Genomic DNA, 17418 nt, shown 5'->3' with positions numbered 1-17418 from the left:
CTCTTCCATTGAGCATATATCTCCCGTTCTCTACCACTTACATTGGCTTCCAGTTAAATATCGTGTAGAATATAAGATTCTGCTTCTCACTTTCAAAGCTCTTCATAATCTAGCACCCTTATATCTTTCTGAACTGCTTCACATCTACACCCCAAAGCGTACAGTTCGATCTTCCTCTTCTGTCTCCCTTGTAGTACCACCGGTTCGGTTAGTCACTATGGGGTCCAGGGCGTTCAGCTTTGCTGCCCCTCATCTCTGGAACTCTCTCCCTAAATCCTTACAAGAAAGTGAATGTCTGGTTACTTTTAAATCACGTCTTAAAACGTACCTATTTAAATTAGCTTTTTCTGATCAGTTTTAAACACTGTGTTTTTACTGTTGATGTTTTGTTGTATTGTTTTGAGTTGTTTTATGATTGTCATTTTACTGTACGGTGTCCTTGAGTGCTCTGAAAGGCGCCTTTAAATAAAATGTATTATTATTATTTATTATTATTGTTTATTCATATAAAATATAGTGAGTAATGTAAGGTAACTACTTGGGCTTAATATCACTTAAAAAAAAGGTGCTACACGATGCCATAGACTAGAGCATAGAAGAAACATTTTGGCTGAATAAAGAAACTTAAACATCAAGGACCTTTGTTTCAAAAACTTTTTTGTAGTGAAATAAAATTTTGACAGCTGTTCTCTTAGGAACCAAAGACGTTTTTTATATGACTATGAAGAACCTTTCAAACACCTTAATTTTTAAAAGCGTGGGTTAGGTTTAAGGTTGGTACCAAATTATTATACAGTATATACACATAGAATAGGGCTTTAAAATAAAGTGCTACCATAATTTTAGTCATCGACAGTTCTAGGGCCTTATTTATAAAGCGTGCGTACACACAAATTGGGGCACATTCTGGGGTGTATTCCAGAAAGCAGGTTATGTGACTTACCCGGGTAAGTTTAGGAGTAAGCGGATAACCTCTGCTTTCGGTTCCAAAAACGCAGGTAATCTGTATGTGGATCAGTTGTCTGTTCAAAAGCATGATCCGGCACATTCCATATCCATACATGTCAATAACTAATCATTCTTTCATTTTTACAGAAGTGCTGCCATCTGTATCAGAAAGAATGGATCAAGGGTACAGGTTATAACAAATATTTATTAATAAAGATTTAGGTTCTGGTGTAAATCAGAGACGTAATGAGCGATCAAGGCTGCATTTATCTGCGACTGGTGGAACCAGATTTCCTCTTCCCGGAAAAGAGATGTTTAGGCTTGAGGTCAGATTCTCCCTTCCTGCCCTGTTTGTTCATATCCTTCTGTGAGCTCTTCATCATGGTCTTCACCTTCTTCAACATCTGTTGAGAAATGAGGAGATGTATAGTCTTATAAATAGGCTTTGGACAAGTAAGTTTTCTCTGTCGGTACTGTGCCATTTGTCAATAACATCATCTCATACATGTCTTTATGGTTAATGTATGCCAATTTAAAAAATATGACTGCCAGGTGGTACCTTCGGATCTCTGACTCCCGATTGCGTGTACTTATGATGACATGGCATAGTGGTCAGATATTTACTATTATCAGTTAGAATCATGTACACACTGAAATAAAATTATAAATATATATTTATTTCTTAAACATGCACTTCAGATCCGAAGCCCCCTCTCTACATTTGATATAGCTGGTCTTTTTCTAAATCACCTTTTTTTTTTAAATGGGCCTTTCCTGAGCTATTATTTTGAGCCAAAGGGAAATTGAGATATTTGGTTATATTAGATGATACAGGACATATTAGAACATGTTACTATTGACACTAATGTAACATTTCTATTCTCCACTTCTGTCATAGCAGATCCAATGCAAATGAATTATAATTTTTAGTGTAGTGTACAAAAGTATTACACAAAATGATTGAAAATCTAAGGACTGTAAGGAAGCTTTACAATTAAAGGAGGGTGCATTAATCAGCTATCAGTAAATGTTAAAAATGGTGATACAGTCCCTGCTGAAAAAACAATAAAACCATTACAGAAAATTCTAATGGTTTTATTGGTTTTATTTGAAATATGTATTGGTTCTAATGGAATATGGCCCAAAACACACTACAGTGTAATGGTTTTAATGTTAAAAGCTAATGGTTCCTATTGGTATTTTAATGGGAACCATTAGAATGTTCTGTAATGGTTTTATTGTTTTTTTTCAGCAGGGGTGTCATACAATAGAAAAGTCCAAAAACTAAACAGGGTCACTTAAAGGAGCAGAAGTAAAATAAGTACAATATAGTGAATATTATCATATGATTGTATTGTGTATGCATAAATGATAATATCTATTAAAAAAAACGGTAACCATGTTTTTTTTTGGTTTTAACTGTAGTAAAACCATTGTTAATTTTCGTAAGGGAAAATATGTTTAAAATCATACATAAAATCTAAGATTATTTTTACAGGCTTTTAAATAATATTTAAATAATATTGTGTGTGTAATTTCGTTGAGACACATATAATATTGGACTTAAATGGGGTAAAATAGGTTCGTATTAATTACTTAATTAATTTTTTCTGTTTTGTAATCACGCACTTTTAAGCCGATTATAAAACGTTGATTTTGGCAGAAAGTATTGGTTTATAATGTTATTTCTCATTTAAAAACGTTTAAGTTCTCTGACGTTTCCATGGTGACTCGTGAAATCTGTGATCCATTGACAATGCCTTTATTTTGTTACCGTGAGCGCGCATTAACTCTGGGTTACCTTCAGCGGGTTGATTGAACTAACTCTTAAACTGTGTTTTGGAACCGACATACCCAGAGTAAGCAAGTTTGGGGTTGATCAACCCAAAGTTCAAGGTTAATCTGATGGTAAGTTAACCCTGCTTTCTGGAATACACCCCTGGAGACAATTAAAAGGAATTTGCGAGAAAGTGAACTGAAATCAGATTGAAGAAAGTAAATAAGACAAGAACGATTATAAGTATTGATAACACAAACACAGTTAATTTGTGCTTTTCAGTAGAGAAAAGACATTCTGGTTTTGTACAGGTTATATAACGCTCCTCATGAAAATGTGCATTTCAGAGCTTACCAGATTTTAACTTTTCTACACAGCGACCTGTGAAATAATGTTGCACGATCATGCGTTTGCGGTCTTGCGCATTCGCTTGCGTATGAATAGAAGTCAATGGGTAGAATAGAAGTCTTGTGACTGCGACTTAAAGGGATAGTTCACTCAAAAAAAAAATTTCTGTCATCATTTACTCACTCTCATGTTGTTACAATCCTGTATACATTTATTTGTTCTGATAAACACAACGGAAGATATTTTGTCAAATGTTTGTAACCAAACCGTCTCCATCAATTTTTTTGTTCTGAACAGTGTTGCCAGGTCTGCAACTTTTCTGTAGATTTGGAGCAGTGTTCTCAATCAGGGGGTTCTCAACAAACTTCCAATAAGGCCTTAAAAATATTTTAAATAAGATAAAACTAAAAATCTAGATATTTCTTAGTGTTTTTTTTTTTTTTTTGTAATGAATACACATCTGTCATGTTATGTCAAGCTCCAGTATATTTTATTTGATACAAATTATCGGGGGCCTTCAAATATTGTTCTGGACAATAGCAGGGTAATAACGGTTAAGAACCCCTGTTGCCACTTTTTTTCTACAAGAATAAATACAGATTAAAACTCTAAGAGTCATTTTTGGCAGCATTTTTGGAAAATCAACATACATTTTATGTTACTTTAATTAGAAAAATTAAGTTAAACAACATTAACTTTTGATTTTAAAAGTTATGTCAACTTTCCACAACCAATCCTACAAAAGTAGTTTAAATTGACTTGCAAAACCAAGACGTTTTAACTTCATGCTGCATATTTTTACAGTGCAACTTTTGTAAGGTAGAAGAGCTTATGCGCACTATATAGGATTTTTATCCAGGATTCACGGCACAGCCATTTAGTGCAGAGATCAGCTCATTTGCATTTAAAAAGACAAACCCAAAATTGCACATTTTTGCTCACACCTACAAAGTGGGAATTTTAACATGCTTTAATAAATTATCTATATGGCATTTTGAGCTAAAACTTTACATACGTACTCTGGAGACCCCAAACATGTATTTACATTATAAAAAGTTTTGTGAAATTTCCCCTTTCTGATTACATATATCAGTGCCATTGTTTTGTTTCAAGATGCATACAAGTATTCTTTCTTATAAGGCAAGTTTAAAACGGGCCGATAAGGAATAGGAATACATTTAAAATTTGTTGGACATAGTCCCAAAACAGTCAATTTAAAGGCAGGAGCACAAGGATGCTTTATTTGTATATTTTAACTGAAACTATCCCCATGGGAATTTTAACATGAATGAATCACAAAAACAGCAGAGATGCATTTAAGTCCATATAATATACATTAGACTCATCTAAAATTCAATTTTACACAGCCACCTGAACATATTTACTGCTCTGCTTAATTTCACATCTATCTGATGTTATGGAATGTAAACACTAAAACTAAATACATAAAAAATTGATAATAAAAATAGGCCAAATTATATGATCTAGCAGAAAGCATTTGAACTTGTCCTTATGACAGTCAGCCAGAGTGTATTGTCTGTGTATTAATTTTACAAATGATTCAACAGATGACGGCTAAAATTACATAGCCTTTTATCTCTGAAATTAAAGGGACACTCCACTTCTTCGGAAAATATGCTCATTTTCCAGCTCCCCTAGAGGTAAACATTAGATTTTTACCGTTTTGGAATCCATTCAGCTGACCTCCGTGTCCGGCGCCACCACCCCCAGCACAGCCTAGCACAATCCACCAAATCCGACCAGACCACCAGCATGCACTAAAAAAAAATAACCAAAGAGTTTCGACACTCCTCCCATTCAACACCCGATCCCTCTGTAGTCACATTGTGCAATAAGACCAACGGAAAATCAAAAGCTGCGATTTTCAGGTGCTGCGTAATATCATTGCACCTCCTCCAGCCATGTTACAGCAGCAAAGTCCTTGATAATTATGCCAGAATGAGAGTATAGTCCTCCTAGCCATATCTGCCTAGAAAATGTAGCTTTTAATTTTCTGTCGGTCTAGTACACAATGCAACTACAGAAGAGTCAAGCCTCAAATAGGAAAAATATCGAAACTCCCCGGCCATTTTTAAGCGCGATGCCAATGGTCCAATCAGATTCAACGGCCTGTGCCAAGCTACGCCAAACATGCTACTGCCAGACCCAGAGATCAGCTGAATGGATTCCAATGTTTCAAATGTTTAACTCTAGTTAACTCTAGAAAACGAGCATATTTTCAAACAAAGTGGAGTGTCCCTTTAAACAAAGTCAAAGACACATTCGCCGGAACTAAGGTTACGTGGAGCTATGAGGCTGTGTTATTTTAAAACAGGGTACAGAGTTTCACTTCAGAGTTAACACCTAATCTAAACCCAGGATAGAGAGGTTGAGTAAATGTGGTCTGGACTCTGTGGATGAGGGTCATTAATGTGTCATAGACGCTGTAAAAAGAAAGAGTTCCTGCACTATGATCCACATATACTCCTATTCTAGAAGATTTGAATAAAGGGAGCTCTGTGTATTTGTTACTATGGCAGAATGAGAACGAGTCTGAGGAGCAGTTCAAAGTCCATGACTGACTGTTACATCCAAACTTAGACCTGTTTGACCGTCTCTTCCTCGTGATGGTTTTATATGACACCGATATGCCTACTTGACCGCTCCACTCAACCTCCCAGTAACGACACCGTGTGGGTACACTTTCTATACACAACACCTGCCTCCAAAACTCAAATCTTTCTGGGTGATCTAAATAATCCGGAGGTGTCACGGTGTCCTTGAAAGTAACCTGTGTGCGGTCCGCGTTAAGATACAGGGATCTGTTCACAGTGTTTGAATCGAAAGTTATATCATCCCAACCTGAGACAAAACACAATGTGCATTTAAAAACAAACTATTTTAGGTTGTTACAGTAGGCATTGTACATCTTGTCTGTGTATTACTTATATGTTTGTATAGTAACTTACATAGTTCGAAGTTGTCCCTGCATTTACGTTCCATGGTGGGAATGATTCCGATGCAACTCGCTATATTAAAAACACCAACAAAAACATATTTAGTGTAAGAACAATCAATAATCAGCGTTTCCACACCTTAGTTAACGTCAAATTCAAGGACTTTCCAGGTCCAATACCCTAAAGTTCAAGGACTAAATGTCGGGACACATTTCAAGTGAGAGCAAGGTGTTACCTTTTAAGATACATTGTTACAGTTCCCTTTTGAGGGAACTCGCCCTGCGTCACTGCGGTGACACTTTAGGGGCATCTACAGGGGTAAGTGCATCTGAATGTGTTTATCAAATTTAACCAATGGTGAGGCTAAACGACAAAGACAGGGTGACGTGGGAGCCAGAAAGTATATCACTATCTGAAATATTGCCAAAGACGGCATTACAGGGACGCAGGAAGTATGGCAAGGGAGACGCAGTGTCTCGTTCCCTTCTCAGGGAACAACAGTTACATACATTACCCAAGATGTTTTGATGTGTCAAGCACAACTATGCTAAAAAGCATTTTGGTAGGAATCAACATTCCCATACAGAAAGTATAATCATTTAAAGTGAATAGTTTAGCACGTGTGCTTAAAAAGTTTAGAATTTTTATGATATTATCCTACACTACACAGGGAATAATATGGATTTTTTTCCAGAAAACTTCTTCCATAAAATATATTCAAGCACTTTCAATGACCTGTATCTTTGCATGTATATTTTCAAAAACTTCCCAGGGCCTTGAATTATTTCCCCCAGATTCAAAAACTTTCATGGATTTCAAGGACCAGTGGGAACCCTGAATAATACATTTCATTTGTTGAGTAAATAAGTGTTCAACGCTTTACCTTTTTCAGATATTTTTTCTTTCTCTTCTTTACAAACATTCTCCAGTTTCTCTGTCATTTGAGACACAGATTTTAATACGTCATCAAAAGCAGGTACTGAACTGACAGTCGTGTTCAGTGAGTCTGTAGATCCACGTGGCACCGCAAAAAAGTTGATATTCTGTACAAACAAAACAATAGACAACAGAGAAAACCATCACATTTACATGAAAATAAAAATCACACAGAGAGTCTAAGTACCATTATTGTATTCAATAAAATTAACATAACAGGCCTATACTAACAGTCTCAGCACTTGCTGCAAATTCTCAAGATTAAGACTAAACCTAAAAACAGACTCCTCACAGGATTTGCATATGCATAGCTCATTCGTAGAGACTAAAGACTTGTGTCAGATGAGGGAGACAAGAAAATGTGCAGGACTGCAGTTAAAAACCACTATAAGGTGTGCCCTTCCTAGGGTCTTTCATGTAAATTACCATTGTGGCCTGATCAAGTCTAGGATCCTTTACAAAGCGAATTTGATTGTCCTAAGACGAGAATGGGTATTGCTCAAAATTTTAAGACAACTTCTATGAAAGTTTTTGATCCACTTTAAAGGGACACAAGGCAAGTCTGAGTATTATTTGTCTACTAGCTCCCCCTAGTGTCTGGGAGTAAATGCGTTCTATATCTGAGACTATACGAGACTGAAGGACACCGGGTCGGATACAGCGAACTTGCAAGTGGGGTATTCTTCCTACAGACGGTAGGGGCGGGCGAGAGAGTCTTCATTCGTCATGTAATGAGTCATTTAACCATATACCGACTTACGAAGATGATTTATTAACACAAAAATGCTGCCTTGTGTCCCTTTAAATGTTGACTGGTGTATAATGTATGCATATATGTAGGAGTGTAACAATACATCAATATGGATTGATATATCGAGTAAATTTCTAACAAGACAATGCATTCAATGCCACACATAAAATATCGATATGTGGTACCTTTATTTTGACACTCTCTGTGTCCTCAGTCCTGGACGTAAAGTCCATCTAGGCATTTTCGCCAAAGTCAGCATTTTCATTTATTTTTGAGTGCTAGTGTCAGCAAGTATGTGCAATGCAGCACATCGAAAGACATTGTGACTGTTACTGGATGCAAATCGTGGTTTTTATTTGAAAAACGGATTAAACAGACAGATTTCAGCACCAGCAGAAACACTGTTGCCTTCATAAGCTTGATTTTATATGACATTTCTCCCCTTATTATTTATTTTTCTCTATTTAAAAAAAAGTGTATTTTTTTACCATAGCAAAACCATAGCAAAACGTTGCACACCGGTGTGAGGTTGAACGTGCTCCTGATTCTAAATGGGGTAGGGGCATGTTTGTTTAGGTGATTTCAAATGTCAACATTGGCTTTCAGAGACTCCGCCTAAATATTAAATATGATAGATAGATAGATAGATAGATAGATAGATAGATAGATAGATAGATAGATAGATAGATAGATAGATAGATAGATAGATAGAGAGAGAGAGAGAGAGAGAGAGAGAGAGAGAGAGAGAGAGAGAGAGAGAGAGATTTCTAATCTTGTGCAAATTGCCCATTAATATTACATGATGCAACGTGTAGTAAAGTTGCATTATTCCATCCACCCCATGTTTCAATTGCGTTTACCCCGCTTAATTTACTGACAACATTTCAGCAACCAACAGATTTTGATGCATGTTTACTAATTAAAGAGCTAGTAAAATAAACACAAAAAACACCTGAAATACAAAGACATTAAACAATAATTCAGTTTATCATCAGATGATCTCTTTGTTACCTGAAGGAAATGGATGTGATCTTCGGTTTTTAAAATCTGCTCCAGCTTAGCATTTGTTCCCAAACCAACAATCTTAGGCTCCAGATCCTCCAGATGCTTTATGAGTCCTTCGGCTGGACCCACTGCAGTCTTCTCCTGATCTCTGATCAGCTGTGTCATCTCAGATCGTCTTTTTTCAATGGATCGGATCAGTTCAGCGAAGATCCTTTCAGTGTCATCCACTGCTGTCTGTGCAGAGCGCTGTTAGGACACACAGAGAGAGGAGCATTAGAATCAGCAGCATTGATTAGATGAGAGTCCTAACTGAGTCTGAAACAGATCTGAAACAGCAGAAAGCAGTTGTTCTTCTAATCAAAACTCACCTTACGAGTCTCCACAGCGTCCTTCAGCTCTTGACATTTGTTCTGGAATCTCTCCTGAAGACTTCTTTGGCTTTCTTCAAAGTTTCCCTGTGAGACAAAGACATTTATTATTACATTAGCGTGCCTTAAATGGACTTCAACATTACATTATTTATAACTACATCACTGATATTATTAGTTATCATTTACATTACGGCAACATTGGGCTCACGCCTCACCTGTATCTCAGTCCTCGCAGCGGTAAGTGGCACTACATTATGGGTTGCATGCCCATCATCCACAACACACATCGTGCAAACACAGCTCTTGTCATCATGGCAGTACATTTCTATGGGTTTTTCATGTTGAGGGCAGCTTATCTTCTCAAGTCGGTCAGAGTCATCCATCATTTTGTGTCGCTTACTTGAGTGAAACTCCTCGTGTTGTTCTAAATGTTTCGAACAGTATGATTCCAAACACACGAGGCAGGATTTTACAGCTTTTCGTTTTTTCCCAGTACAAATGTCACACGTTTCAGTTCCAGCATATCCAGCTTGTGGTTTGCTGTTCAGCTTCTCCACCATTTCACACAGCACCGCGTTTTTACCTAAAACAGGTCTTGTGGTGAAAGTCTGTCTGCATTTAGGGCACCTGTAAATTTCGATGTCATCATCCTGATCCCAGCAGCCTGTAATGCAGCTCATACAATAACTGTGTCCACAGTTAAGCGTCACTGGATCCTTCAATAGATCCAGACATACTGGACACGTCAACTGTTCACGAGCTACCAAAAGTAAGGTATCCATTTTACTGCACGCGCTCAACGCATTAGTAACGTTAATTGGAATTAGCCGTGTTTGTTTCTTCTTCGGCGCGATAAATCTGACGTAAGCGGAAGTGGGCGGCTCGAGTGATTGTCATTTTCGTAGCACTGCTTCATGAGGCTTCGAAACATTTACGAATCTTTTGTTTCGAATCAGTGGTTTGGAGCTTGTTTCAAACTGGCCCAAGTCGCGTGATTTTATCAAACGAGGCTTCATTACGTCATAACTGTTTCGAAACGTTTCGAAAATCCGATGGTTCACCACTAGGGGGAGTTGATCACATGACCAGTGTCTAATATGTTTAGGTGAACTCGGGTCAGCTTTATTATGAAATTTCATAAAACATTTATCTTTCTGACTAATAACACTGTCATTTTGTCTACTTTTTGTTTATAGACAGATTTAATGACAAAAATGTGCATAATTAAAAGGGTAGTTAGTTTTAATGATTTGTTTGCCCTAAATAAAATTAAAACACATAACATAATATACACATAATATACTTTTAACTATGTCTAAATTAAGTTAAATAATTTTTTAAACATATTTTAATACAAATCTTGCTATTATTTTGTTAAAAAAGTGTAAAATGTTTGGACATATCTGCTTTTACACTATTTTGACCAGCAGGGCTCGCCAGCGTGTGTGGTGTTTCGAACTGCTTCGAAAAACTGAATCAATTTTCGAAGCAATTGGTTCAATTGATTCGAAGCTTCGAAAAGCTTCATTTCTCCCATCACTAGGCGGCGGGCGGCTGTACAAACAAAAGTTCAATGCAGGGTGACTTGGGATCTTGGAATCATTAAGTTTATAAAAACAAAATAATTAAAATATACAAAATGATTTTTTTTAGTCATATAATATTCTCATAAGCATGTATTCTATTCCACACTCCAGATCAGTTTGTGGAGGTAATCGCATACAAGTTGTTTTGCCAACCGCCAATATAAACACCGAAAAAGCAGCATTCACGTGTGTTTGGACTAAACTTTGCAGGACAGTGGCCTTCCAGAAACCACATTCCTTTGTCTTTATACTCAGAGACATTTTCTGTAAATGTGAGCAATTTGTGCTTATGTGTTTAATAAAAGGGGACATATCATGAAAATCTTACTTTTTTAATGTTTAAGTGCTATAATTGGGTCCCCAGTACTTCTATCAACCTAAAATGTGAAAAAGATCAACCCCATAACCTTGTTTAGGTAAACCATTCTCTGCAAACATGTGAAAAAATAGGTCATTGAAATCTGCCCCCCTCCCCCGTGATGTCAGAAGGGGATAATACCACCCCTTAATCTGCACTATCCAACCACGGCATTATCATTTAGTGATCAGCTCATTTGCATTTAAAGGACACACCCAAAACTGCAAATTTTTGCTCACACCTACAAAGTGGCAATTTTAACATTTTTTTTTATTTTACATCTCAAAGGGGCAGTGTCCCGGACAGGGATTAGACTAGTCCTAGACTAAAACATTTTGTTGTTTAGTTGTCCAAACTGAAAACAACTTGCACTGACATATCTTAAAATACATCAGGGCCCTTTGTTTTGGGCCCTCAAAATGCACACGGGTAATGTTTTTAGTATGCATGTTTGTTAAAACTAGATATATTTCCTAATTAAACTAAAGCCTAGTCCTGGATTAAGCTAATCCCTGTCCAGGAAACCACCCCAAAAAGTCTTGTGAAATGTTCCCTTTAAGTAATTGTCAACATTTACAATATTAGCCTGCAATATTTTTGTTTTAACTTAGTTCTACAATTCTCATATTTACATACATGAGCACTGTTCATGTAAACTTTTTTTATTTGAAAACAACAACAGGGGGATACAAAGAAAACAAACAAACAAACATCAAAACAACGTATCATATATCCATAAATGTAGAGAGTCTACCATTTGGTAAAGTTAACACGTATTTTGCTTTTTGTTATTTTTTTGCTTGTTTATATTTTTCCTAAATAAAATAACCTTTATTGTTCTGTAAAAAAGGTATCACATTTTATGAACAATTGAATCAGTTTAAAAAAACATTAAGTTATTAAAAAATAAAATAAAAGAGAGGCAGTCCCAAAATGCTTTTTATACGAGTATGCTACAACAGAAAAACGGATGTAGAAATGGCTGTTGACCGAAAAAATGCAAAATTGCAACAAATCTTTAAATCTAGTCTTTACATGGATACTATCTCACACAAAAGGCTGCCGGTAATATCCAAGAAATATGTACATCAACGGTTTTCCCAATCAACAAATATCACAAAGAATTACTTCCGAGTCATACCCCAAACTAAACCCAGGATAGAGAGGTTGAGTAAATGTGGTCTGGACTCTGTGGATGAGGGTCATTGTGTCATAGATGCTATAGAAGGACAAGGTTCCTGCACTGTGATCCACATACACTCCTATTTTAAATGGATGGAAGGCAGGGAGCTTAGTGTATTCATCATTATGGCAGAATGAGAACGAGTATGGGGAGCAGTTTAAAATCCATGACTGATCGTCACCTCCAAACTTAGACTTTTTTGACTTGCTCTTCCTCATGATGGTTTTGTATGACACCGATATGCCTACTTGACCGCTCCACTCAACCTCCCAGTAACAGCGTCCACTCACGCTCTCCTCACACAGCACTTGATTCCAAAACTCAAATCTGTCTGGATGATCAGGATAACCCTGGGGTTTCCTCGAGTAAGTAACCTGTGTGTCGTCCTCGTCCAGACGCAGGGATTTGTTCACAGTGTTTGGATCCAGAGTAAAATCAAACGCATCTGAGAGAATACGACAAGACGCATAACCATTAATGTGTACTCCAAAAACAAACCATTTAATGGGTAGGTTGGTTCAGTAGGCATTGTACATCTTGTCTGTGTATTAGTTATTTGTTTAAAAAGTAACTTACATGGTAGGAACTCTTCCCAGCTCTCATGTTCCGGGATGGGAATGATTTCAATGCATCTTGCTATATTTTATAAAAAACAACAACAAATATATTTAGTGCAAGAACATTCAATCTACATGCAGGTTAAGACATGTGAAATTATGTTTAGAGTAACTTAGTGATTAAAGCTTTACCCTCGTCAGATATTTTTTCTTGCTCTTCTTTGCAAACATCCTCCATTTTCTCTTTCAGTTGAGACACAGATTTTAATATGTTATCAAAAGCAGGTACTGAATTGACAGTCGTGTTGAGCAAGTCTGTAGATCCATGTGGCACAGCGAAAGAGTTGATATTCTATACAAAAAAAAATAAAAACATGAGATTAAAAAAAAAGAAATCACACAGATGAGAGTCTAAGTACTATCATTGTGTTCGGTGAGATTTACATAATAAGCCTATACTAGCAGTCTCGACATTTGCTGTAAGGTGTCAAGAAGACGTCTAAACTTAACAAGTGTCACTTCCTGGAAAACAACAGACTCCTCACGACATTTGCATCTCCATCTCTACATAGCTCAATGAATAATGACTGAGAGTTCACACCTCATTATTGTTCATCAACATCTGTTCCCATCTCCCCCTCTTAGCTCAAAACATCCTAAAGCCTGGTTGATACTTGATGCAATGAAATCCCCACAACATAGGGATGAGCAATAAGGTGCATGTGATTGTCATTGCGCATCTCATTAGTGAAGCCGGTTCAGTGATTAGAAATAAATCGCATCACCTGCTTACAGATGGAGCGGCATTTACTACACAAAGCTGTAGTTCGCTGACAATCGGCGCAATTTCGCTTTATTATCGCCAACGTATCGCCTGCGATATGGCCCAGCTTGTCGGTGAACTACGGCTTTGTGTAATAATTGCCGCTCCATCTGAATAGCAGGTGATGGCGATTTACTACTAATCAAGGAACCGGCTTCACTGACGAAATGCGCATGATATCGTATGCAAATTATCGCGCATCCCTACCACAACATAAGTCCTTTATACACAGAGATTGTGTTTAGGGATTAGGGCTAAATTAACTAATTGTTTGCGGAATAAAAGTTTTTGTTTACATCATATATGTGTGTGTGTTTTATGTATAATAATTATGTATACATAAATATGCATGTATAATTTTAATTTTATATGTATAATATATACATAATATAAATTATTTATAAATTTGAAATTGTATATAGACCGTTTCATCGGGCGCACGTGCAGTGACGCGATAAGCGTCTGGTCCGAACTTTACTTCTGGTTTGCGTTTGTTTAATGGTCTGACTAGGTGCTGAAACTGAACTCTTATACAAATACCTCATCGAAAATAACAAATGTTTTGGGTTCCTATGTAATCTACATGTTGTTTATTTTGCTTGTTATATAAATAAACTACTTTAAATAGTACTTTATTCTTCGCAGAGTTTACCGGAAGTTATGTGATGACCACGAAAGCCGTGTGTTTATGTTGTTACTACTGAAACGGTCTATACACACACACACACAGATATTTCTTAAATATATACATGCATGTGTGTGTATTTATATATACATAATTATTAAACACAGTACACACATACAGTACTGTGCAAAAGTCTTAGGCCATTGTTTTTCAATGTTTTTGTGATCATATATAATTGTTTCTCAGTCTATTTAATAGAATACATCCAGAAAATACAGGAAATGTGAATATAGTATTAAAAATGTGAAAAATGTAAGCTGATGTGTCAAGAATTTAGGGTAAGCTCCACTTCCACTTGAGCAATAGCAGGAAACTGCAGGATCTCTTAAACCTAAATAAAATTAAATGCTAATTTCAAATTTTAAAGAAATTTGTCTTTTTCATTTTGTTAAAAAATGCTCAATATGTGTTTAGTGCCAAAAGAGGTCACACTAAACACCGACAATGCCTAAAGGAAACATTTAGTCCTGAATTTTTTCTTTTTACATATTTCCTGTATTTTCTGTTTGTATCTTAATAAAATAAATTGAAAAATAAATTTGGAAACTTCTAAAACAACAGGTCTGGTGGTGGTGGCCTAAGACTATTGCACAGTACTGTATATGATGATGTAAGCAAAAACTATTATTCTGCAAATGACTAGTTACGATTAATCTGTGATTTCATGCTTACTATCTGGGTCTGCCATTTCTTCTTTGATGTAAATACCCTCTGTGGCCTGACCAATTCTAAGATTCTTTTTATGCAAATAAATATATTTTTTAATTATAAACTAAACAATAATTCAGTTTTTCATCAGATCTCTGCGTTACCTGGAGGAAATGGATGTGATCTTCTGTTTTTAAAAGTTGCTCCAGCTTAGCATCTCTCCCCAAACTAATAATCTCCGGTTCCAGCCACTCCAGTCGCTTCAAGAGTCCTTCAGCTTGAATCACTGCAGTCTTCTCCTGATCTCTGATCAGCTTTGTCACCTCAGATCGCCTTTTTTCAATGGATCGGATCAGTTTAGTGAAGAACCTCTCAGTGTCGTCCACTGCTGTCTGTGCAGAGCGCTGTTAGGACACACAGAGAGAGGAGCATTAGAATCAGCAGCATTCATTCAGCTCTTACTGATACATCACACAGTCTGTTACACACAGTGAACTTCAGTCAAAGTCATTTAGCACTGAACTCCTCACTGACTGATTGGATCTAACTGAGTCTGAAACAGATCTGAAACAGCAGACAGCAGTTGTTTATCTGATTTAAACTTACCTTACGAGTCTCCACAGCGTCCTTAAGCTCTTGACATTTGTTCTGGATTCTCTCCTGGAGACTTCTTTGGCTTTCTTCAAAGTCTCCCTGTGGGACAAAGACATTTATTATTACATTAGTGTGCCTTAACTGGACTTCAACATTAAATTTATTAATACCACATCACTGATATTATTAGTTATCATTTACACTACAGCAACAATGAGCTAATGCCTCACCTGTATCTCAGTCCTCGCAGCGGTAAGTGGCACTACATTATGGGTTGCATGCCCATCCACAACACACATCTTGCAAACACAGCTCTTGTGACGATAGCAGTACATCTCTAGGGGTTTGTCATGTTGATGGCAGTTCGTCTTCTCAAGTCGGTCAGTGTCATCGATCATTTTGTGTCGCTTACTTGAGTGAAACTCCTCGTGTTGTTCAAAATGTTTCTGACAGTATGATTCCATACACACCAGACAGGATTTTACAGCGTTGTGACTTTTCCCAGTACAGATGTGACATATTGCAATTCCAGGATAAAAATACTGAGGAGGAGCTTGTGGTTCGGTCTTTAGTTTCGCCAAGACTTCAGCTAGCACGGTGTTTTTACCCAAAACAGGTCTTGGAGTGAAGGCTTTTCCGCACTGGCGGCATTCGTAGACTTCGAAGTCGTCATCCTGATCCCAGCAGTCTGTAATGCAGCTCATACAAAAACTGTGTCCACAGTTAAGCGTCACTGGATCCTTAAATAGATCCAGACAGATTGAACACGTCAAGTTTTCACGAGATACGTATACAAAGTTCTCCATTTTTCATTGTTTACGTGGACTTGAGTTCAAATGGTGCTTTCGCGTTTGCGAGACCAACGTGATGCTTCTGTTTCTTCTTCTTTGGTGTTTATTCTTCTTCCTTTGATTTTTATGGCTGCAAACAAACTCATAGATGCATACCGCCACCTAGTGTGATGGAGTGTGAAGAAATCGATATACGGTATATTCTAAATTATATTCTAATAAATCGCATCATTGCATTTATCATTTTCCCTGCATTTGATCCATCAATTAATATTTTACTTAAAGAGTTCAACCAAAAATGAAAATTTTGTCATCATTTACTCACTCTCATGTTGTTAGAAACCAGAGGTGTACAATACTTAAGTATTTTAGTTCCATTTTCCAAGCATCTATGCTTTATCAGAGTGTTTGTCTTGGGAAAAAATGTACTTTTCTTTACTAAAAAATGTTCACTACATTCTAAAGCATAAAATCATACTGTGTATTCATTATATATTGCATATTAAAATTGATTTAATGCCTAATTACATAAAAATTGTGTACTTTTACTTTCTTGAGTAAAAGTACGAAAAAAATTTTACTTAAAAGTACAAAAAATTACTAGATGTTTAATGTACTTAAATATTAAATATAAACCAAAAACTTGAAATTTTGAAATGTAGTGGAGCAAAAATTATGATAATATGTTTTGGAATGTTTGTTTTCCAAAGAAAAACACTAATAAAATACGAATAATTGAAAATTTACTTTTATGTAGAAAGTAAAAATACTTAAGTACTATACAACTCTGTTAGAAACCTGTATAGATTTCTTTGTTCTAATGAACACGAAGGAAGATATTATGAGGAATGCTTGTAACTAAACCGTTTGTGAGCCCCATTACCTTCCATAGTAAAAAAATAATACTATGGAAATGAATGGGGCTTACGAACAGTGTTCGAATTATGTAAAAGCTTATGGGGGTCCTTGTGTAAGATGCAGTCCTTTGCGGCCCCCCAATGAAAATTTGTGACAAAAAACTGTTCTAAAACTCAACATTTTAATAAAAAAAACATTAAATTATACAAAAAATAGTGCTTTTGGTTAGTAGCCTTATTTGT

The 17418-nt window shown here is 36.4% G+C and overlaps 1 protein-coding gene across 6 annotated transcripts; it reads right to left on the bottom strand.

Annotated features, from left to right (window-relative positions):
- Positions 1–1135: 1135 nt before the first annotated feature.
- On the bottom strand, positions 1136–16498 carry LOC129442922 (tripartite motif-containing protein 16-like protein). Of its 6 annotated transcripts, XM_073855419.1 has the most exons (7): positions 15758–16497; positions 9091–9177; positions 8729–8968; positions 6914–7073; positions 6043–6102; positions 5663–5935; positions 1136–1352 (listed from the first exon to the last, which is right to left on the bottom strand). In XM_073855419.1, the coding sequence occupies exons 1-7, from the start codon at positions 16331–16333 to the stop codon at positions 1276–1278; spliced, it is 1473 nt and encodes a 490-aa protein (XP_073711520.1). In that variant the 5' UTR covers positions 16334–16497; the 3' UTR covers positions 1136–1275. The 6 variants fall into 6 exon arrangements, with proteins under 6 accessions (XP_073711520.1, XP_073711523.1, XP_073711522.1 ...); XM_073855422.1 differs by lacking the exon at positions 5663–5935 and having other exon boundaries at positions 1136–1331; positions 15758–16494; XM_073855421.1 differs by lacking the exon at positions 5663–5935 and having other exon boundaries at positions 15758–16493.
- Between the last annotated feature and the right edge of the window lie 920 nt (positions 16499–17418).

This window comes from Misgurnus anguillicaudatus, chromosome 2 (assembly GCF_027580225.2).
Source record: "Misgurnus anguillicaudatus chromosome 2, ASM2758022v2, whole genome shotgun sequence".
Taxonomy (NCBI): Eukaryota; Metazoa; Chordata; class Actinopteri; order Cypriniformes; family Cobitidae; genus Misgurnus; species Misgurnus anguillicaudatus.
Note: the sequence above shows the minus strand (reverse complement) of the source record. Positions and strands in the feature narration are given on the sequence as shown.

Coding starts and splice junctions, on each gene's coding strand:
- LOC129442922 (XM_073855418.1), bottom strand. CDS start 16,333: ATGGAGAACTTTGTATACGTATCTCGTGAAAACTTGACGTGTTCAATC. Junction 7,074..8,728: donor ATCACATCCATTTCCTTCAG/GTAACAAAGAGA, acceptor TTGTTTGTACAG/AATATCAACTTTTTTGCGGT. Junction 5,936..6,042: donor CAGGGACAACTTCGAACTAT/GTAAGTTACTAT, acceptor GTTTTGTCTCAG/GTTGGGATGATATAACTTTC.